Source organism: Lampetra planeri, chromosome 34 (assembly GCF_965212315.1).
Source record: "Lampetra planeri chromosome 34, kcLamPlan1.2.h2, whole genome shotgun sequence".
Classification (NCBI taxonomy): domain Eukaryota; kingdom Metazoa; phylum Chordata; class Hyperoartia; order Petromyzontiformes; family Petromyzontidae; genus Lampetra; species Lampetra planeri.
The window spans coordinates 2,410,903-2,434,768 of NC_136140.1; the positions used below are offsets into that span (position 1 = coordinate 2,410,903).

A 23,866-nucleotide genomic window follows, 5' to 3' on the forward strand; every position below is an offset into this window, starting at 1 on the left:
AAGAGTAAATTTCCAACTTGGAGGCACTTTGCAATGTGTGAGCCCAGCCGATTTGACTCATGCCATTGTTATCACGTGGTACAGTTGTGCTAATTACGGCAAAGCACGTGGCACTTTGAAGTGTATCTTCATATGAGCCATTCCTGGACTTTCTCCACCCCCACTAATCCACACTGACCAGTCCGGTCAAATATGATTTAACAACCAACCCTCAACTGACACGGTATTGGGGGATTGACAAGGGATTGTAAACTATTACTATTATCTGAAACCAATTTTTATTTATATTATCGGGTGTGAACCTACTTAGGGGCCGTCCATAAATGACGTCACGCACCTAGGGGGGGCGGGGGGGGTCAGACATTTGTGACGATGTGTGGCGAGGGCGGGGGGGTGTTTGAGAAATGTGACGTCACATCAAAATGCGCAACTTTAAATAAATATAGACAACACGTTCTACTTAATTAAATATACTTTTTAATAAATGTTTTCTCCTACAACGTCAGAGTGCAGCAACACATTTAATACGCACTACAATGACAATAGTTTAAAGCGATTTTAAGCATGTTTTCCTTTTGGGGGGGGGGGGCAGAGCTTTGTGACGTCATATTTGAGGGGGGTCTGACTTTTTGTGACGCCGTGTGATGAAAGGGGGGGGGGGGTCAAAATCGTCAAAAATCGCGTGACGTCATTTATGGACGGCCCCTTACGTTGTTTATACACTTTTCTTTCCTCAAAAAGATGTATATATTGACCGTTCAAGAACAGCAAATTGAAGAGAGAGAAAAAAAGACCGTCCCTGCAAAAATGATAGACTACACAAAAACAAACCAAAAAGTTTACGTGGTTCCACATCCCAGGGTTATGCCCTTTGCATGCCTGAGTTCCTGGGCGGTTTACAATTGGCGTTCCTTAACGCAGTGCGATTGGTTTGTGCGAGCACTCGCTTCAGTAAGTGGAGCTTCCGCTGAGAAAATGCCAGGGAGCTTTTTATTGACTGACATTTGTGGCTTCGCGGTTCACCGCTTTGCGTGTGCCCTTGCAGCTGGACTTGCCGTTCGTTCCTTCACAAAAGAAACAGCGGGTGCAGCTGCAGGAGAGAATTCTTCCCTGAATCTATAACGCGTTTTTTTGCCCAGTTGGTTCTGTATAATAATACTAATAACAATGATGCAGCACCGCTAAAGTGTTATTCAATTGGTGTGGTATCCTAAGGACCCTGATTTTCAGAAGAATGGTGGCTTGTATTTGCTGGTGGTCACTCATCTTGTGAAAGTATCATTCAGGAAAGACAGTTTTTTTTGCGATCCCCATAATACTTGTAATGCAGAACAGATGGATTGGTACTTTCATCCTGTGTTCATGCTATCTTTGACGCTTAAACAAAAAAGTCAATATAATTTCCATCTCAAATGAGCACTGAGGCAGCGCTTAACTCCTGTTTACAGCCCTGAGTCATTGATGAAAGTTCCACATTCCTATGGTAAGGGCGAATCTCTCCGTAGAGTAGCCACTCAGAGCTTCCCCGCAAAGTGGTGCTCATTTTATTAATCCCAGAGGGGTGATGGGCCGAGATATGCCCTCAACCAGGATTCGAACTCATATCCTACTGCTTAAGAGCCACTTTCTCTACCACTGTGCCACCTGGCAGGCTTCATGTTTCGATTTAAAGCTTTCGTGACTGCAGGGATTCATATTCTTGGTTCTTTCGGTAAAGTCACGTAGAAGGGAAATAATAAAATAAATTAAATTAAACAAAATTAAATAAAATTCTCACGAGAGCTCTGTTCTTCGCCTGAGGACGGCTGCTTGGGTTGTGGCCGAAACGTCGTGAGAATTTTATTTTATTATGTTTATTTTTTTTATTTTTGTATTTACCTTCTACGTGACTTTCCCGAAAGAATCAATAATAGGCTTCATGTTCTCTGCAGTCCAGGCATCGCTGCTTATGGGCAACCTAACAGATGCTTTTCACTAGCCATCGAACAATTTATGGTTACTGCATCACATGCTTTCAGGTGCGCTACTGCGGTCATCTGATATCAGGAAGCTACTGGAGCTACGCGCTTAAACTCGACTGAAAACTCATTTATTTACAACTGCTTTTTGCGTCTAGTTTGTTGTCTTTTCCCCCCACACCAACGATTAGCACGGTTGGCTACGTACAGGTGCGATATAAGTTCAACCTATCTGCCTATAGTACGGTGTTTCTTTAGCGGTGGTTTACATGGGCATTGGCGTTAAGAGTTGCTCTGCTAAATTAAGCAGTGAGGCACACTTCTTCTCGCGAGTATAAACCGATAATTCAATCAGCCATGGTCAGCTGTAGTGCTGGCAACCCTGCCATCCATGCCAGCCAACAACATGCGTGTGTTATGCTTTACCCTTATTCATTTACCCACTCGTACCTGGCCTGCGTTTCGATGAAGGAGACTTGATTGATGTGAAACCTTGCGCTTGTGTTTGGGGTCATGAAGACCAATGTTAAGAACCGCTGTTGCGTGACGGCGCAGTTGTTCTTATTAAAGTACCTTCCCCTTGATTACGTTCATGTTTTTTTCTGGAAGTCCGCCGGCAAACCAACATTGCTTTACATTGTGCAGCTGCGTGGCGGACGCAAACGAAACAGGAGTAGAACATCCACGCTTCGGCAACCTCTATTGGCACCACTTGGCAGGGGGGGGGGGGGTAGCTTCATAACCTGTGTCAGACCTCATTTTGTAACATTGCACGGCTTTAGCTGTGCCACTGGTGCCACGGTGGGTGTGCTGCAATGCGACGGATCTGGATTTTGGTAATGTTGCAGTCCCCAGACAATGCGCACACCTGCCCCTCCATGTTTCCTGACCCCCCCCAACCCCACGCCCCACGTCATTGAATCCGTTGCTTTCCCCAAGGTGACGTTCTGCCACGTGTGTAAGATCACTCTCCTCCAGCAGTGCTAATGCTCATAGGTCCGGAAAATTGACTTTCCCCGTATCTCATATTGTCATTATTATTATTATACACACACACTTGTAATAGCACATCATGTTTAATCGCCTTGGTTGATCGCTGGTATCGTGGAATGATGAGTGGCGTTTCTGTCCACCGAAGTTATGCATTGGTAATTGGGTGTTTTTTAACGTCAACCACTCTACACCAATTAACGTAGCGCTGACAACAGGCACTAGATAACGAATTGGTGGCTATGCACATGATTATTTTTAAAACGTTTCCTTTATTTAGTTCAGTAATTAGGGCATTCTATGGTAGTTATCAAGTATGTGTATGTTATATTTGCCCATGTATTATCTGTGCAGTAGCTGTATGCATGTGCAAACATTATGATCAGTACCAACAATATGCAACGCGTAAGTGGGTCGGTGTGGTTGGTGCTGGCTCCTACCAGTCATCTGTGTGCCATTCCAGCAATATCACGACTTGTGCTGCATAACAACCCTAACGTGACCAGTCCTCTGTGTGTCATGCCAGCAATATCACTAAATGTCCTCCCTAACAACCCTAACAGTCCTCTGTGTGCCCTGCCAGTAATAGCACGATTCGTGCTCCCTAACAACTGGAACCCTAATAGATTAGGCACGTATCTTTAGCTCACAATCCTAGTAAATTGAACAGAATAAGTACAACGTTGTAGGGAGTCGTAAAGATATGGATGTTACCACCATTGGCTATGGGCCTTAAGAGAGATGAGCAGCTCTCAATACTAATTTTAAACGTGGAGACACTTCGATTTGTTTCGTGAACATTTCAACTTCAAAATAAAACTTGTATCCAAAATCGCGTTCAATGAGCTATGCCATCTTTTGAAATGTCATTGTACAAACGCTTTGCATTTTTAGATGATAATTATTTTTACGTTTGTAGATTTTTTTTTTAAATAAATACAGACAATTATTGAAATAATGCATCAATAACGGAAATTTAGCAAATGCAAAAAATATCGATTTCAACATAGTTATTCCAAGATTGCCTGTCGACATTGTACCAGATAATTATTTCCAGAGCATTCAGGGAGAGATACTGGTGGTAACACATCATTTTTCACGGCAGAAAACGCCACCTGTTTCCTGCAAGAAAAATCATTCCAAGGGGACCTATTCATCACACCATTAACTTTCATTGTAACAGGTGTCACAGTGGTGGGCTGCGGCTGGATAAGTAACAGATGAACCCTCATGCCTGGCAATGCCATATGCCGCTCTGCACAATTAATGCACATACCTAGTCTGGAACATGTCGCCCATGGCTTAAGTGTGTTAAGTGCCGTGCATGCTAAATACCGTCGACTGGTGGCAATGAGAGTCGTGGTAGTGGTCATCATCAGTCGCTTGCCCCTGACTGGAGTGCAACGCTCCCCACGAGGTGATGCCAGGTGACCCCTGCCTCGAGCACGCCGCCGTGCTGAGTCACGGTGGCGAGATGTTAACTACTTCGCCTTGTTTACTGGCGGTCGTGGGTTCGATCCTGACTCTGACACCTGTATATTTGGAGTTTGCATGTTTTCCCTGTGGTCGTATGGAACATTGCGAGGGCTCCTGATTATCTTTGCTAGTATCTTCATGAGTAAAGGAGGTGAACAGCAGATAGCTCCAAATCACAATACATATATTGTATTTGTACAACTAAATATGAAGTAAACAACACAGAAATAAGAAAACGTAAATATGGCAATAAAAAAAGCAGAATGGTTAAAAAAATAATTGCTCGTTAAACACATACTGCTGGGTTGCCAGATGTAATTGGCAAGAGTGCTCCACATCTCGCCGTGTTGGCGAGATGTTAACGACCTTGTCATGTATGAAGGAGGTCGTGGGTTTGATCCTAACTCTGACGCCTGCTGTATATTTGGAGTTTGCCTGTCTCTCTCCCCGTGGTCGCATGGATTTTTCTCTGGGTTCTCCGGCTTTTCCCTCCACATTTAAAACCAACAGGCGTTCAGAGTATTTGTCCGCTAGTATACATTTCCACAAGATAAGCCACTTCGTTGAGCTGTCATTTGTGACCAGGTCGTTTCTGAAAAAATGTCTATGTGCAGCTCAGTGGGCCTTATCCAGTAAAAATAAATGAATAATAGAACGCGGCGTTTGACTTCAGCGTCAACGGTTTTCACGCGTGTCCACGTCAACGTCGCAGTCTTCCCCGAGGTCGGCTCCAGTCCCCCGGTAGTGCTGCCACTGCCGCCATTAACGGTGGTGGCACAGTGCTCTGGTGGCGAGTCCACCCGGGCATACAAATAGGCGAAGTCTCCTGACCACTGACCCCCGACCACTTCGATCACCGCCGGAGTTGCTGTTCCGATGGCGGACCTCGGGTGCTGTTGGTGAATTTGCTCGCTGAAGCGGATGCAGAGTAACCATCGCAGACGTCACCGGTCGAATGCGTCCAGTTTCGCGGTCGGGGTGCATGGCTGTGATTGAGACACTTGTGGGGTGAGGATGGTGGATGGAGATGCAGTTGGTTGTGCGGCCGTTTTCCACACATTCTGGATTACAATCACACGAAAAATAATCGATGTATTGGCCAAAAAAAAACTGAACAAGAGTCTAGTATTATTCGACATAATATAGCCTGTGGAGTCAAATTCATGATTCGTATCAGTATCATCATCGCCCATGGTTAATCCAATGCTGGATGGAGGCCTCCTCAAACCGATGATCTCACAATGCAATATATTTAGATTTTTTTTACATGATTATTCACAAGTATTTAACACGGCAATAAATATCTGGAACTCGTGCTGTGTAATGCAACTTTTTCTTTTTATTAACAGATTGCAGAAAAGTTAGCGATTAGAACTTGGTATGTGGGTGGTAATTTTAGTTTTTGTTATAATATTCCAGCAAAAAAAGTGTTGTTCCTAAATACTGTAATATCTAAAATTGTCTGTGGTTGTACATCTGTTCTCGCCTGACAGGGTTTGATACCTACTTCCGCAGTCGCAAGCTGGAAAACAACCGTAGGAATGTGTGGTTCGCGGAATTCTGGGAGGAGAACTTCCAGTGCAAACTGGGGAAGCTGAACACCAAACAAGAACTCAGCAGCAGAAAGTGCACAGGTGAGGGTGGCGTACTGTGAGATGGTGATTACTCTTTAGTACGCTTCACAGATCGTCGCATTGCTGTTGAAATTTGGGGACATGGGAAAGATGGCGTTGTGGCTCACCCTTTGTAACTTCAGTTCAGGTGCAATAACGACTTGACACTTTATTGAAGATGCGTTCACTTGACATCAGGCGGAGATCCCCACTGCAACAGCCCCGAGTCGCGCTCATCTCACTTTTATATACCGACACGAGGCCACGCCCCCCTTCTCGATTATTCTCGCTGACTCTGGACGCTCGCTCCACCGGCAGACTCCACCCTCCTCTTGCCTCACCTGACCACGCTCCCTTCTCGATCATTCCCGTGGCCACCAGTCCCTTCGCACTCACAACTCATGCCCCTGTCATTACCTCCCGTGGCCACTAGTGCACTCGCACTGCAGGCTGACTCCCCTGTCATTACCTCCCTTGGCCATTAGTCCCCTCACACAGCATGCAGGCTCTATTGTCATTGCACAGGTATAAATGTCTGTCTCGCTGTTGTTGTTCACTGTTAAGCATTTCACTGCAAGGGCTATCAATGAATATCTGCAGAGTTTGGGATTTTCGTGAACACAGGTTTTTAGAGTGGATCATGAGCAGAGTAAATTAATGTTTTCTCTGAAGGCAAGGGGTTCTTGAGTTTCAATCTCCGTACATGCCCCAAGTATTTAAATATGTATTTAATGTTAATTGGCTTGAGCTTGGATATGATGAATTTTGAATCCTCCTGTTCATCCATTTAAAAAAAAGTGCCAAAGTCCAAAGTGGTCACCATAATACACGTTGAATTTTGTGAGTTGTAAAACATACGTTAAGGTCCCAAATGTCTGGCTAACTTTTTTTTTAGCAGTGTTGAAATACCTTTGAAGCTGGGATAACCTTTCTTTTCTCGCCTTTGCTAATTCTTTTTGTCATTCCCTGGTAACATTGCACGTCGTTAAGCTTTGTGTAATCCTATCGCAGGAACGGAAAGTACTGGCCTGGGCGCTTGACTCTTGGCTTCTCTGTGAGTGCAGTGCGTGCTGGAATATCACAGTGTAGTTCAAGTCTTACAAAAGTCTGGATGAGCTCCATGCCGCACGGAAACACTTTTTCATTCCGTCTTATCTGGGTCGGCCGTGTTGTGTAACGGTGCGGTGATTTCCTCTGGGCACTTCTTTCTGCAGCGGGAAGTCTGCGTGGGTTGTGGGTCCAGAGATTGTGAAGCAAAATACGAAGGCGCATAATGATGGGTGGTTTGGTGGCAGCTGAGCAGGGAAAGAAAAAGAAGAAAAACAAGCTTTCTTTGAAGACATCTTTTTTTTTTCTTTTAAAACCAGGGAGCCGTGGTTACTGTCAACTTGAATTGGAAGCTCACCCTATTCCCCCCGTCCCTGACAATGGGGACAAACGGCATTGGAATGGGCCTCAGGATCAGTAACTTGGATGCATAAATGGAGCGTTGACCAGCTTTGTAATGCAATATAGACCTATATCAAGCTGGGTGGGTGCTGTGCTTAAGTCGCTTGGCTCACAATCACATCCCAGTTGGTGGCCGACTCAGCTGATTACCTCTCCACGGTGATTAAAATAGGTACCGGTCTGTAAGAATTTCAACGGTGGTAGTCCTAAAAAAGAAAATAAACTGTTAATAATGCTCTATGACTACAGTTTAAAACATTAGGTCTGTCTGTATCGAGGGCACAATAACTCTCCGAAAGATGAACCAATGTGGACACAACGTGAGTATGAGGCTGTGTTGTGGCCACATTGAACAAAACATCTCCTGCATCCTCTATGGCAGAGTCACTATGCGATCCCCAAAGCAGAGCTTCTATCTGAGCCCCAATGCGCATGGTGTGAGCGCTACCACTGTTATCGCGAATCACGTGCTTCCAAGGACAAGCGCATTGTTGAAAAATTCAACGGAAACAATGCATATGGCATTGTTATTGTTATTTGAATTTTTTTTCTTCACAATGATGGTTCAGGGCTGCCAGCAGAGATGAGCAAGGCTCATGTTCTCTGGAACAATACAGCACTCTTCCCTAAACACATTCTCAACCGTCTTTAATCTTACTGGCATAGTTCAGCTCTCCCCCATATATCCTGCCACAAACTTCTGAGGTTAATAGCAATCTTTGTTGATACCTCTGGCACAGGTTGAAGGACTGTCTGATACGGCCGTGAATCGGCAATGTAAACGGTCAACAGAGAGACCCAGGGCAGTGTGCCAACTGTCCTGACATATCACCCATCCAGCCTGGCTAGAAAAACAATAATCACGAATACATTTCACAACCTAAGGAGTGATATAAATTATACTGCCAACATGTTTCAAGGAACCACCTCTTTGTGAACTCCACAGAAACACAAACTTCGGGGATCTGCCGGTAAGCACACGGCTATATGTGAAGCACCGGGAAGGCCACTTACATAGGCACCTCCCCATGCCAAGGGATGAGATGCATTTCGTGTATCCTCACATCAATTGATGCATGGAGCAAAACACCCAGAGTATAATTTGTGACACACGTATGTATGTATGTGGAACTTATTTCACACCGTACGTACCCAATCGTGCTACTTGGAGGTGTGGCGGAAGCAGGTTGAAAGAAATTAGTTTTCAATCTAGATTTAAAAGTGCATGCCTTCAGTGGCTTCAAAATATCGGAAGGAAGGGCGTTCCAGATGGCCGCAGAAGCGCATCTGAAAGCGTGCTATGCGATGACTCTCAATAGGTTTACATGCACTGCCACCACTGACTTATTGCATAGCACGCCGACGCTGTGTCCTTCACTGCATCGGGGAAACTGGTAAATGCCTCGGCGATAGATGTGCCCAACATCTTCTCTCAGCTCGCTTTGCAGACATCATGTCCACTTCAACAGCGGGGACCATATCCGCAGTGACGTGTCAGTGCGTGGCCTCCTCTTGAGTTACGACAGAAATGAGACGAGAAAAGTATAGAAGGCTGCCTGATATCCAAACGGAATACCGTTCACCCGGTAGGACGCAATGCCTCACCTTCAATTAAAACATTCCTTTATTATTGAGCTCTAGACAAAGCTTATACCCCTTCCAGGATCATATCTGTTTCCAAAACATTTCTCAATAAGGTTGGACAGCAATGACTTAAAATACAAAGATAACACATTTTTTTTAATTATCTCCCCAAAAAATCCTCTACTCCTCTTACAAGGTTCAGGATTTTCAAACAGTGGCAATTGTCCTTTGGTCCTTGCATTTCTTGAGAGCTGCTCGAATTATATTGAAATGATAATTGTGTGCAAAGAACGTATCACTAAGAGAACTATGCATTCTCGTCACTGCAACAGTTCTACCCATAATGCAATGTGCCAGCAACATTTAAGCTTAACACTTAAGCTTTCACGACCAATATGATCCATTGTAAATGTTGTGGATTTGCTCTCCAACACACCGGTGTGCTGTACTAGTAACGATTTGGCATAGTCTATTTACGTGACAAACCTTACTAATTGGCTGTGTCGGGTGGTGGCAGGTTTAATAACATATATATTTACGCGACCAAACCCAAAAGACCTGTATTATGGAAGATTTTATAATTTTACTTTTAACACAAATGAGTTAATTTAGTTACACTATTAGGTGTATTGAATGGGTTGCCTGTTACTGATTAGTTTTGATGAGCGGAGACCTCATAAATTTGAGCAAAAACGATAAGATGGTGATCAGAATGGTGGTGATCCAAAGGTGGTGATCAGAATAGCCTACATGGCACGAGCCAATCAGCGAGAGAGAGGCAAACGACAGGGTTCGGCTACGATCAAGAGACTGAGTATGTTCTTGCCATCTGTGGAAAATACTTTAGTTGGGCTAGCATTGAGAAATTACCAAGCTGTGTCAGAGTAAAGTTGCCTTGAGACGGTTGTCGATAAGTGGTTTGAAGTTGGGGCACGCGCAGTCGGAGTGCCTGCGAGCACCGAACGGTGAGTCAAGCCTGAGAGTTCGTTGAGGATGATGATGTGGCTGCGCTCAGGAGGGCAGTAGATTAAAATGAGGGAATCATTTATGTGCCATGAAGATGGGACATTGGCCCGAAACGTTGCCTAATACGTTTCGTTTTAAGGCGGTGTCATTTATGAATGTGTTGAGTTTGTTTTGTCTGTCTGTGGTGTATGAGGTGATAGATGTATGTGAAATACAATTATTATTTTTACTGAGAATATATTGCTACAAAATCAAACAATTATTACAAAGAACTGTAGGTGTGTTTTTTTTATTGCCAATTTGCAAGGTAGTACATGTATTGCAGAGTTTATTGTAGATTTGAACACAACGATCTGTGCTTTAAACCCCTGCGCTTCACGTACTGCTCCCCGCCAGGCCCGGCGCATTCATTACCGCACTTCAACACAATTGCATTCTTTTCATGAATACTCGGAATTAGAGTCGCAATCATTGGCTCGGTGTTTTTTGTGATGTTTTTTTTAATGGTTTTGTTCCAGAGGGGTGCCCACTTTACCTCGCAGGCCATCCACGAGGTCTTGGGCGTGTAATCATCTTCTTTTACATCATATAACAAAAAAACCTGCAAACTTATTCCAGATTGAAGTGGTAAGAACCAGTTATTTGTGGTTGTGGTAATAGATGGCAGGAGGTTTAAATAAATATATACTGATAAATGCCTTGCAGATGGACAAAGTTGGTCTTTAATTTTGAAGTCAATCAGTTCAGGCTGTGGTCGCTCGTTATTTTTAGAGAAATCAAATTCAGTGCGTATTCCATAATCCAATTCACATGCACTTCTTTTACTCACAATTCTACTGCAGATATATATGTGGGTGTATATGTATATGAATCACGCTACAGCTAAGTTGTATTGGCAGCAAGGCTTTCATTTGTGAACTTGTGATTCTGGTCATGGGTTGATTTAGTCTTGCGTCTCTCTTGGGCAGACACAATGAATAACATGATACATAAAGCAACAGTGGTTGTTTAAAAAAAAAATATTTTTTTGAATCAAGATTCTGGGCATTGTTAAAGAGCTGTGGAATGTTAACAAGTAGCTCGTGACCACCCACAGATATAATGACCCACCATACGTGAATTATGGACACGGTGAATTATATAATCCACACATATAGAGAGAGGAGAAACAGGACATTTCTATATTAATTGAGTGCATTTAAATTATGAAAGCCAGATGTTAAAAAAAAGCATTTGATGTAGGCAATATTCAAACAGCGGGTTTACGCGTGGATCCCTGCTTCTGTTCTCATTTAGTTTAATCTCATACTCTACACTTAATTCTACGTAACAATATTTCCCTACGCGTGTGTATGTTTGTTTCTATTCCTTTTCAAGTGTTTTTTTGCCATGGAGTGTTTGTATGCAATGCAGCGCTCTCTCAAAGGGGATACATGTCCATTCTCAACTGAGATGTCCTTTCAGAAGTATAACTACATGTTTTTTTAAAATTATATTTCTGCCCTGGATATAAACATTGGACATACATATTCTTTGGATCTTTCGGTAAAGTCACGTAGATAGGTTCAAAGAAAATAACAAAAAACTACGACGTTTCGATCGCAACACAAGCGATCATCATCAGGAAAAGGGGGTTAGCTTCTGTTCATAAAGGTTTAAAATAATCGTGGCCCAAATGTTCGCAGCATGGGTGGGGCAGCTAATGTTAATGTGAGTGATGGGCAGCGACCGCGATGGCAGTGGGTTTCCACTAATTAAAGGGCTGCCAGGTAAAAAATTTGCACGTTAATGTAAGATCGGTGAGCGGCCTCCACGGCGAGCGCGCCGAGGTGGCTATGTTAATGTGAGAAATTAGCATGTTCATGTGAGAAATTAGCATGTTAATGCGAGAGATTAGCATGTTAATGTGAGAAATTAGCATGTTAATGTGAGAGATTAGCATGTTAATGCGAGAGATTAGCATGTTAATGTGAGAAATTAGCATGTTAATGTGAGAGATTAGCATGTTAATATGAGATTGCAGAGCCACCGCCACGTTGAGGTACGGCGCGCGAAGGTGGCTGTGTTGGTGTGAGAAATTTCACCTGTTCATGTAAAATCGGAGAGCCGAAAATAACAACTAACATCAGAAGGTGGCAGGATGGGAACATCACAGCCAGTTATGACCTAAACTGATTGATAACATCCTTCCAATGATTGTTAAGTTTGGACCCATCTTCTCGGTTGAAATTGTCTGTGTATATGGATGGCTTCATGAACGAATCTTTGTTGACAGCCAGTGGGTTTGCAAAGTACCTTCGTCTTACCTGGCAGCCCGTTGATTGGTGGAAACCCACGGCCACCGCGGTCGCCGCCCACCACTGACATTAACATTAGCTGCCACGCCCATGCTGCGAACATTTGGGCCACGCCCATTTTAAACCTTTATAAACAGTTAGCCTTTAGAAGCTAACCCCCTTTTTCTGGTGATAACCGCTTGTGTTGTGATCGAAACGTCGTAGTTTTTTGTTATTTTATTTGAACCTATCTACGTGACTTTACCGAAAGACCCAAATAATATGAATTCCTGCAGTCACGAATGCTTTAAGTCAAGATTGGACGTACATTTACTATAGTTTTCAGAATTTGTACGTGGTGGTGTTTGTGCTAGACAAAATAACCCAATGCTCCCTCATTACTTGTATGCCTTTGAAAAAAGCTGTGCATATTACATTACTGTACAGATAATGCGAGTTTTTTTTGTTAAGCTTGATTAACAAAAAAACAGCAATTGTAATTAAATGTAATCCTAAAATATGTGTGAATAAACATACAAATACAAATAAGGCATACCCAGCAAGCTTAATCACAACACAGTTTTTTTATTCAATATTTGTTTCTCTAAAAAATAGGCAAGTGGAAGATTATTGTCTGATGTTTTGTCAGCAAAGGATTAAAGCTGTTAAATTGAAAGTCTCGTTCGGAAAAAGCCTACCATCAAATAACACTTGCCATAAGCCACGCAAACACGAGTAACCCTTTAATTCTGAATTGAATTTGCAAATAGTGTTTGCACGTGCTGAACATGTTTAAACTCGGAGGCTTTCGTTTCCCCCATGTATCTGTTTGTTTTCTTATAAACAGGAGACTTTGGTGGGTTTTTTTGGTAGACCTTTTGTACCAGGTAAGGCCCACTGAGCTATGTAGCTCTTTTTTAGAAGCGATCTGGCCACACATGATATATTCTTAGGTTTTTTCGGTAAAGTCACGTAGGTAAAAAAAAATTAATAAAAGTAAAATATTATAGAATATTATTTTATTATATTATTTTATTTTTATATAACTTTCATTAATTTTAATTTTTAAAAAATACCTACGTGACTTTACCGAAAAAACCTAAGAATATGAATCCTTGCAGTCACGAAAACACACATGACAGCTCAACAAAGTGGCTTATCGCGTGGAAATTTAGAGCAGCCAAATACTCGAAAAGCATGTTTCCAAATGTGCAGGGAAAAACCGGAGGACCTGAAGAAAATACCACGCGACGACAGGGAGAACATGCAAACTCCAAATATACAGGCATCAGGGTCGGGATCGAACCCACGACCTCCTAAATACCAGGCGAGATTTCGATTTAAAGCTTTCGTGACTGCAGTGATTCATCTTCTTGGTTCTTTCGGTAAAGTCACGTAGAAGGGAAAGAAAAAAAGAAAACATAATAAAAAAGAAGAGTATTTTATTATGTTAAATTTTTATTCTTTTATTCTTTCCCTTGTATTTTATAATGTTTTATTTTTATTATTTTTATTATTTCCCTTCTACGTGAGTTTACCGAAAGAACCAAGAAGACCAGGCGAGATTGTCAGCATCTCGGCACCTTGGCACCCTAAAGCCAATTGTGAAGCATTATTTACATTTCGATTTAAAGCTTTCGGGACTGCAGAGATTAATATTCTTGAACCAAGAATATTATTGACATTGTTTGTAAGGTTAATATGAATGCATACACAATGTGTGTATGTTGAATTTTTCGCGTCGTACGTAGCCAACCGTGCTAATCGGAGGTTTGGAGGAAGGACAACAAACTAAACACAAAAGCAGTTCTCAAGAAATTCTCAATTTGGATTATTTAAATATGCAAAACTCCAGTGGCTTCCTAATATCAGAAGGAAGAACGTTCCAGACGGTCGCAAAAGCGTATCTTAAAGCTTGCGATGCAGTGACCATCTTTGTTCGATGGCCATTCACAAGCCGCTGCGAGGATGACTGGAGTTTGCGTGATGGTTGTATTCTCTTTGATAAGATCAGCAAGGTATTGTGGTTCATTTGTTGCGAGCACTTTGTGTGTAATGAGTGCGGGCTTATAAAATGTGACACCTCATCAATATGACACCAGATATTGTGTATTGTTCTGATCCCGAATGGTGACATTTATACACAAGCAGCAAACCTCCAAGCAAACACCTTCATGTATTGCTGGAGGAAATACGAATTTAATTACGGTAATTTTCAGAAGAAAAAACACGTTATAATTTACGTATTTAATTTAATTGTTAATTGACATTGAATTTGTGTCTCCTTCATGATAGTAATTTAATTAAATTGATTTATGGTCACTACCATAGGAATGTGAATTCCCACCACTGACTCTGGGTAGCCCGTCGAGATGACCGCCACAGACTTGAAATGCTTTATTTATTTACCTGGGAAAGTCAAACGTAAAGACAACGTTTGATAATGCTCCTGCTTGGGATGTTTGAACTTTCCTTCTGCTTTTGTACGATGAGAAGTGGATAAGTAATGATTTTCATCATCATAGCGACTTTTGGCTAACCGTCGAATGAAGATGGGCATCAAATTGCACGCTTTCAGATGCGCTTATGTGGCCATCTGGAACGCTCGTCCTTGTGATATCACGACGCCACTGTAGCTACGCACTTATACATCTATACTGAAAACGAATGTCTTTAGAAGTGTTTTTTTTGTTTGGTGTCCTTCCCCCCGATGTCCTGGTTGGTGAGTGAGCTGGTGGATGGCTTCAGGAGTAACTGATGAGTATCTTCTGCCGAGCCCATCGACTGCTACTCCCCACCCCTGCCCCCCAGCTACGACCAGGCCTCCCCCAACCCCTATCACAACCCCTATCACTACCCCTATCACTACCCCTATCACTACCCCTATCACTACCCCTACCCCTATCACTACCCCAACCCCTATCATTACCCGAAGCCCTATCACTACCCAACCCCTAGCACTACCCCTATCACTACTCCTACCCCTATCACTACCCCAAACCCTATCACTACCCCAACCCCTATCACTACCCCTATCACTACCCCTATCACTACCCCTATCACTACCCCTACCCCTATCACTACCCCAACCCCTATCATTACCCGAAGCCCTATCACTACCCAACCCCTAGCACTACCCCTATCATTACTCCTACCCCTATCACTACCCCAAACCCTATCACTACCCCAACCCCTATCACTACCCCTATCACTACCCCTATCACTACCCCTATCACTACCCCTATCACTACCCCTATCACTACTCCTACCCCTATCACTACCCCTACCCCTATCACTACCCCTATCACTATCACAACCCCTAGCACTACCCCTACCCCTATCACTACCCCTATCACTACCCCTATCACTATCACAACCCCTAGCACTACCCCTACCCCTATCACTACCCCTATCGCTACCCCTATCACTACCCCAACCCCTATCATTACCCTAAGCCCTATCACTACCCAACCCCTATCACTACCCCAACCCCTATCACTACCACAACCCCTATCACTACCCCTATCACTACCACAACCCCTATCACTACCCCAACCCCTATCACTACCACAACCCCTATCACTACCCCAACCCCTATCACTACCCCAACCCCTATCACTACCACAACCCCTATCACTACCCCTATCACTACCACAACCCCTATCACTACCCAACCCCTATCACTACCCAACCCCTATCACTACCCCAACCCCTATCACTACCACAACCCCTATCACTACCCCAACCCCTATCACTACCCCAACCCCTATTGCTACCCCAACCCCTATCACTACCACAACCCCTCCTTAACCACTCCCACCTGTTCTACTGTCACCATTACTACGCCACCACATTTAATAACCTCACCCTTTATTTCAACCACTATCATCTCACGTACAATTGTTGGAATAAGACATTATATTAATCTAGATAAGACGGGATGAGGTATCTGAAAAGTTGCCGGAGAATGTTCGAAACGGGCAGCGGTGTTGCCATGTGCCACGTGGTTTGAGATTGGTGACCGTGGTCGCACAGCGAGGCTGCTCTTAATTGATCTTTGGTGAAGGAGCCGGCCTCCACCGCTGTGAGTGTCTTGCATGTGGGACAAAACTGGAGTGCCCAGAGAAAACCTACGCATGCCCAACGACTCACTTGCGAAGCACCTACGTGTTTGTAGCTCCCAGGCGTATTACTTCATTTAAACAAATCTAAACTTTATTTCCTTGCTCAATTCAAAGTCTCTGAAGCATCACAACGGCTTTTCCCATAGCCTCCTGGGAAACACATCAACACACAGCCACATTTTTATTCCAACACCTTTTCAATTAAAGTTTTCTCAACGGTTGTGTGGGAGTGCAGAGACACAGTGGTTATTGCACGACGCCATGAACCCAGTGACCCACGTTAACGTCACCATCATGTCTAACGTCGGCGGTGAATACAATCACCAACCCGCATTGACCAGTGAGGTGAAGTATGGTCAATGATGGACATGACATAGGAGAGCCTTCATCCAACACAGGCAGTTCATTATTATTATGTATATGTCAATCAACTCACTACGTGTTGTTGTGAAGCATTATGGGTAACAACAAACTATAATAACACCTCCATTCTGTATCTCCACACACAAATACATACCATTTCATCCATCAGCCTATTGACTTTCCAGACCTATATTAACATTCGGTAACCCAGCAGCATTTATTTAACAAGCCTGACTTGCTGATGAGACCCAGGATGTAAAAAAAAATCGATCTTGCTTAAACAAGTGCTGTTGGATAATATTAGCCCGAGCAGATGGACTAAAGAATATAATATTTACGTGAAGGGATTACCGAACAGAGTTTTGCTTTTACATGCCATTACCCATGAGGCTGTGCAGCAATGCGCACTGCGTTTTGCGTACAATATTTATAATTACATTATTTATATTTACAATATTTATATTTACTTTGAACAGAGTCCCGTTGTTTATTTGGCGTGCTCTTGCCAATATCATCTGGCAAGCCCAGCTGTATTTGTTTAACGAGTCGTTATATTTTTTTGCAATGGGTTTCTTTCTCGCTCAGAGTCCATTTGCAACGCTTCTTTCGTGTAAATTTAGATGTCAAAATACATGAAGATTGTTATTCGGAGCTTTGTGCTGTTGACCTTGATCACCGAAGAAGCTACTTGAAAATATATTCAGGAGCCCTTGCAAATGGTTATAAGGTGAACAAGCTGCAAGCACGTGACCCTGCTGCATTGTTCGATGTTGTTTGAGCTTCGTGTAAATCTTCATAAATGCGATTTATATGTCGACTGTATATAAGGAAACATGTTGCAGGGTGTTAAACATTGATGAATGTCTGTTATTTAGCATTCTGATTCCTGCTGGCTGTGAATATTTATTTCATCATGCATTTAGAAAGAGGAATAGGCATTGTCGTGATGTGCAGTACTCACACCCACACACAGATGCCCCCCAGCATTCGCTCCTATCATCTCTAAATTGAACAATGTATGCCTGTGTTGACAGCTATACAAATAAATCTCAACATATGCTGAGCTAGCTACCCAAACATATCTTATTGCACCATGAAACGTGTCGTGAGTAATCCTACGTGTTGTCTCAAAGGAATATTAATAGTTACCATTGTGCTGTATTGTATAAGAATGCAACTTGCAAAAACATACGTCGCTTTCATCATAAAGTACCTACGCTATTGCTTTCTGTGGATGCTTCCATATATTCAGGATACAATTGTATGCGAATATATAAAATAGATAAACACGAATTACGTAAATGCAATAATATGCTTATGATGTGTACGTTTCAAGCATTTGAGCTGGGCATCATTGAAAACTTAGAATGTTGATTTCCTCATGAATGCACGAGGCTGAAATTCACTTCAGAGTGTGTATGCTTCGAACGATGGTTAAAGTCAGACTGAGCTGATAAGAGCGATGCAATGAAGAGGTGAGTGAGAGCACGTTGGAGCGCTTTGTAAAGTTTCGAAACTGAACTTCGTATTGACATGCCAGTGTGCACACGACGCGCTATGTCATCAATCAGAGACATGGGCATTGGCAAACAAAATGGAACAAACGTTTGAAGGTACACAACCTGGTATGGGGAGGTGCATTACACTGAGAGACAGAAATAAGAGCAGGTACAAATGAAAGGGAGTAGTTGAGGGTTTAGAACAGGATGTGGGTTAGGACAGGACACATTACCAGAGAATCAGAATCAGAATATTTAGATAGACTGGAGGAATCCGATGAGCTATAAAGTAATTTTTCCACAGGTGCCCAGTAGGCGCGAGTGAGAACATTACAACAACAAACGATGCAAAAAATACGATAGGAGTGAAAGTTTAGTAAAGGTAAACAAATTACCAAAAAAATGTGATTTTTTTTTAATGTGGTAAAGCCCCCTCTGAGTTATTAGCTTATTTTTCAGAAGCGACCTGGCCACAAACGATAGCTCAACGAAGTGGCTTCACACGTGGAAATTTATAGCAGCAAAATAATCTAAATACTCTCAACGCATGTTTGTAAATGTGGAGGGGAAAACCGGAGGACCCGGAGAAAAAAATAAATCAGCGCGACCTCCTGCATACCAGGCGAGGGTGATAACATCACGCCACCGACGATGACCGGTGGATGATACTGCTCATGGAATGCCAGCCAAGTGAGAGACTAACAGCCGTGGGGACAATGGGGTAATGAGACCAGGTCATGTGCAAGGGATAGATGGATTGTGAAACGTCGTACTCCAATTCTAAATGTTGTGGCTTGGCTCTCCAACACACCGGTGATGCTGTACTAGTGACGAATTGGCCACGTTCTGTTTACGTGACAACCCTTACGAGTTGGCTGTGTCGGGTGGTGGCGGGTTTTAACGACACGTTTATATATTTACGCGATCTAACCCCCCCAAAAAACTCTTATGGATGATAGATGGATTGTTGCATCACAATAATGACTTTGGGGAGACCTTCAAACAACAGTTGATAGATCATGGCTAATAATTACAACAATGAAGAGCTGTGATTATTGGTTTGTGTCTGCAATGTATTCTGCTTAATACACAACCAACACTTGCACACACACACAGAAACATTGATTTAAACACATAACAGACAGGTGTAGTTTAACCACGCTATTGTACACATTTTTTATCATATTGGCTGCCAGCTGCTATATCACAACGTGTCATTATGGCGCAATGCATAAAGCAGATATTGATCGCATCTTAACGTATTAACATTAGATCACGGCCACTTGGATACGGTAATCAGAGGATGTAAAATAAACGGCAGAGTAATAAGAGTGTAATTGTGTCAGCCGTCTACGGTAATCATCTGTCACCTAGACTCTTGGGTAATAATGCATTCAATCACAGTTGTTTTCCCTGCAGCTGTAGAGAAGCAAACGACATTCATTTGCAGCCACATTCTCGGAAATAAATGAAGTACGTGGACTTCTTTTACCTATTTCTATACGCAAAAAAATATTTAAGCACAGCAAACGCTAGACCAGTTTTGACCTACTGAGTATCATTGCAGTCAGGCATGTTGAACAAAAACTAGTTGAGATTCCGTGTCGTTACGCGAAATATGAAATCTGGAAGGCCACGAGGTTAAGTGATTCATATGTGTTTTATTTTACCCTACTGCAAAGCTTGTTTGCAGTCGTGCTGTATCGCCTCCAGACGTGTGCCCGGGTCCCACCGCGTGTTGTTCCACATCTTGTCCGACGTTTCTCTCCAGAAGCTCCCAGCACAAGCGACTTGTGGCACGACTCGAAAACACATCGGGAGAGCGAAAATTCGCCCAACTTAAATTTGGAATGCAAACAGGCGAACAGGCTCACACGCTCGTTATTTGTTTGCGTGGAGATATGGAATCGAGGTAGTGGATATTCACCTAATCGTACACTCCATCCTTTTGTTGCCCATCACGAGACAATCATCCGGATTCCTTGAGCCAATAAAACCAATGGTAACAGGCGATGGATAATAATAATAATAATCCATTCGGCTTCGTTTAGTTACAGCGCATTTGATTTGTTCAGAAACCCTATGGGGGGGGGAGGGGGGGGACGTGAATACGCAACACATGTGGTGTAGATTGCTTGACCGCTTCATTCAGAACCCGTGATCTTATCAAGCGACCTCGAGCGCAGGGCCCACTCAACAGTAGCCATTGGCAGGCCCCGTCCTCCACTTTATGCCGTGACCTCAGCTAGAAATGGGTTTCCCTCTAGGGGTGGAGGAGAAATAATATAAGGATGCATTATCTCACTCTGTAAGACCAACTGCTCTGGCTTTGAGACATAAGGGGCGGGCTTACCGTGCAAAGGACCCATGTTGCAGGTGGCTAAAAGGTCACCCATTAATCACTTACTGACATTATTAAAACCAAGCGGCTGTCTAAAACGAGCTGCCCGCAACGCAAACAGTTCACAAGGCGTGTGGGCAAGTGTGTGTACTAGGAGGGGAGCGGTGGTGTCGCGGCTAGCGCGCTGCACTACGAACCTGGGTTCGATTCCCGCTCACGGCAAACACCAGTGACGCTTATTTGAACCGGCCCTGGGCCTCCCCTAGGTCGACTCAACCTCAAATGAGTACCTGGTGCGGTGTGTAAACATCGCCGCTAGGGAGACAAAGGCGGTCGGGCGTGGTGCTGGCCACCCACCCCCTCGTGTACCGTTCCGGCCTTCATAGGTGCTCGCTAACAGCACTTGCCCCTACAGTCTGTTAAGGCTATATGGGGGATCTTTGTCTTTGTACTAGGGGGGAGCGGTGGTGTTGCGGCTAGCGCACGACGCTACACACTCGGCAACCACAGTCCGATTATCGCGAACGGCCAACACCAGTGACGATTATCTAAATCGGTCTGAGGCATTCCCTAGGTTGACTCAACCTCAAATGAGTACCTGGTGCGGTGTGTAAACATCGCCACTGGGGAGACAAAGGCGGTCGGGCGAGGTGCTGGCCACCCACCTCCTCGTGTACCGTTCCGGCCTTCATCAGTGCTCGGAAACAGCACTTGCCCCAGCAGTCTGTTCAAGATGAAAGTGTTGACTTTCTCATGCTATGGCCTTTAGCAGCGTGTATGCACCTACTGTTGTCCAGTGAAAGCAATGTTGTCGGGTTATTATGCACAGAGAGTATGTATGAGCAATTCTTGTTTTACTTGTGACTTTGGGCATCACCACAGGAATGTGGAATTTGCACCACTGAATTAGGACCATGAATGGAAATGATGAAGGAAAATTAGTGTGATATTGAAAATACGTATCAATGGATTTGTTTTATTTATCAACTTGTGAGTTTGTGTTCCGAAAGTGCTTTTTACCATTAAGATGTGTCCCATTAACAAATGGGGGGGGGGGGGGAGCAGTTTGCATATTCCTATCAACGTGGAAACCTGAGTTCTATTCCTGGCCATGGCTCATGTCAGTGGCGAGTGATATACATTGCATTCCGTATTAGTATTCAGCAGTTCGTGTGCTCGACTTTGACAGCCATCCAAACCTAAGACAATCATTATTCTTCGTGGACCGCCCTGTCATCATGTTAAGAATTCGCCAAAAATACACCCAGAAATATGCAGTGAGATGTCATGCTCTGGAATGGCTAATGCTCGGCTAATAATAAAAAAGGGGCTGCTTTGGCAAGTGAAAGGCATCAACATTGATAAGCCTACAAATGTGGCTATTGCAGATTATCCCCACCACAGCCTGCTGCAATTCAGTGTTCTGCCAATGTTATATGGGGTTGGGAGAGCTTATGTCACGTTGTGTCAGTGCTGTGCTCTGTTTGATTAGCATTCACCCACTGGGCTATGGTGCGCATGTTTGACCAATGCTCTGCTTGATTAATGGTACCTTCTTTGCAACCTAGGACTAATTTAATCACTTTTGTATTGTAATCCCCGTTTGAATGCTTTTCACCTATTCGACAAGATTGATTATTTTTTTATTGGCCCATTGGCTTTGTTTTAAACGGTAATGTCATTCATTGTAAGATATATTTTGCAAAGAGCCACCTGACTCATAAAGGCAAAGATCCCCCGGATAGCCTTAACAGACTTTTGAGGAAAGTGCTGTTAGTGAGCACCTATGAAGGCTAGCATGGCACACGAGGAGGTGGGTGGCCAGCACCACGCCAGGCCACCGTTATATCCCCAGTGGCAATGTTTACACACCACACCAGGTACTCATTTGAGGCTGAGTAGACCTAGGGGAGGCTCATGACCAGTTCAGATAATCGTCACTGGTGTTGGCCGTGAGCAGGAATCGAACTCGGGTCGCCGGGGATTCTTAGCGCAGTGTGCTAACTGCTGCGCCACCGCTCACATACACACAGTCACGCGTACGCGTGTCCTCTCTCGTCACACCTTTCTGACAGCCGTGCACACAGGATGAGCAGTCGCCGCTCCCTACTAAGTGACGGGAGGTGGTGACTTCGCCATGGCGCTCGTGCCAAACCAGGTTTACTTAGAGGCACACGGGGTGACAGAGGCTTGCTGGCAGGAGGTCACGGGACAGACCCAGATGTTATGGGTTAACCGATTCGGCTAACTGGCAGATTGCACCACCAGCACTCCGGCAAACCCCACAGGACAAGACGCGCACACAGATGAATAGTGATCGAGGATAACGTCGAGTGCAATTTGACTCCCCCGTTATAATGCGTGCATGAGAGGTAAAGACGAAATAAAGTGTTACGATTGAGTCTGACCAACTTACATGGTACACATTCTGATGGATCATTGGATTAGGCATTTGTTCTTGTGCACCAAGTGATGTTTGGCCAGGTGAGGTTTGATGTACATTGTTAGTCTCATAAGTGTGGACATTGCATTGCCTATCAGCATGACTCCACTCCATTTGAGCAGTGCTTCCTAGTGTGAGCTTAAGGGGTCTGTTGGCTGCACGGGTAAACAGAAGCCTTCCGTGTCCAGTGTCTCTGGCGCAGCGTACCTTGTTCAAGACTGAACGTGCATGACAGCTGAGTGTGAAACACTGAGAGTGCACCTCCCACATGGAATGGAACCCTGTAGGTGAGCGCTCAGGTGCAGGGTGGGGATCATAAGGAGACTGGCAGTCGGCCATCATTAGCACGCTAAACACAGGGCCTGGATTTGAACCAAGAGACCTTAGGCTCGCGAGCAAAGACTCATCCTTTATACTGCCCAGGGGGGGCGTCTGTATCCTTGCACGCGTGCGTTAGCGTTCGTGGCGTGCCCCCGGTGTCCCAATTTGTGCAGCTTCCAGCATTAGCGCAGCCATCGCTGACCAAATGGGCGAGCCAGCGGCGTCCTAGCGTACACGCGCATTGCTAATGGGGGTTTCTTGTCCATTACTAATTAACGCATTCGCGCCGGGTGATTCACGGGAATCTGTCTCTGGTCAGCGCTGCAGTCGGCGTGCGCGATCATTTGCCTCGTGTGCGCTTGAGTCCCGTCGTGCCTCCGCTATTTGACTAGCCCATGCCCAGAGATGTTTCTGCCCAAAGCTCAGCAACCGTGCAGCACATTCAGAATGAAGGTGGGGCCTA

At 44.1% G+C, this 23,866-nt stretch overlaps 1 protein-coding gene across 1 annotated transcript in view; it reads left to right on the forward strand.

Moving 5' to 3' along the window:
- The window catches only part of LOC144729950 (metabotropic glutamate receptor 8-like), a 248,734-nt gene that overhangs the window by 69,649 nt on the left and 155,219 nt on the right, over positions 1 to 23,866 (forward strand). Inside the window, exon 5 of the mRNA XM_078610378.1 lies at positions 5,918 to 6,058. Coding sequence (XP_078466504.1) covers positions 5,918 to 6,058 — 141 coding nt within the window. The remainder of the gene's footprint in view (positions 1 to 5,917; positions 6,059 to 23,866) is intronic.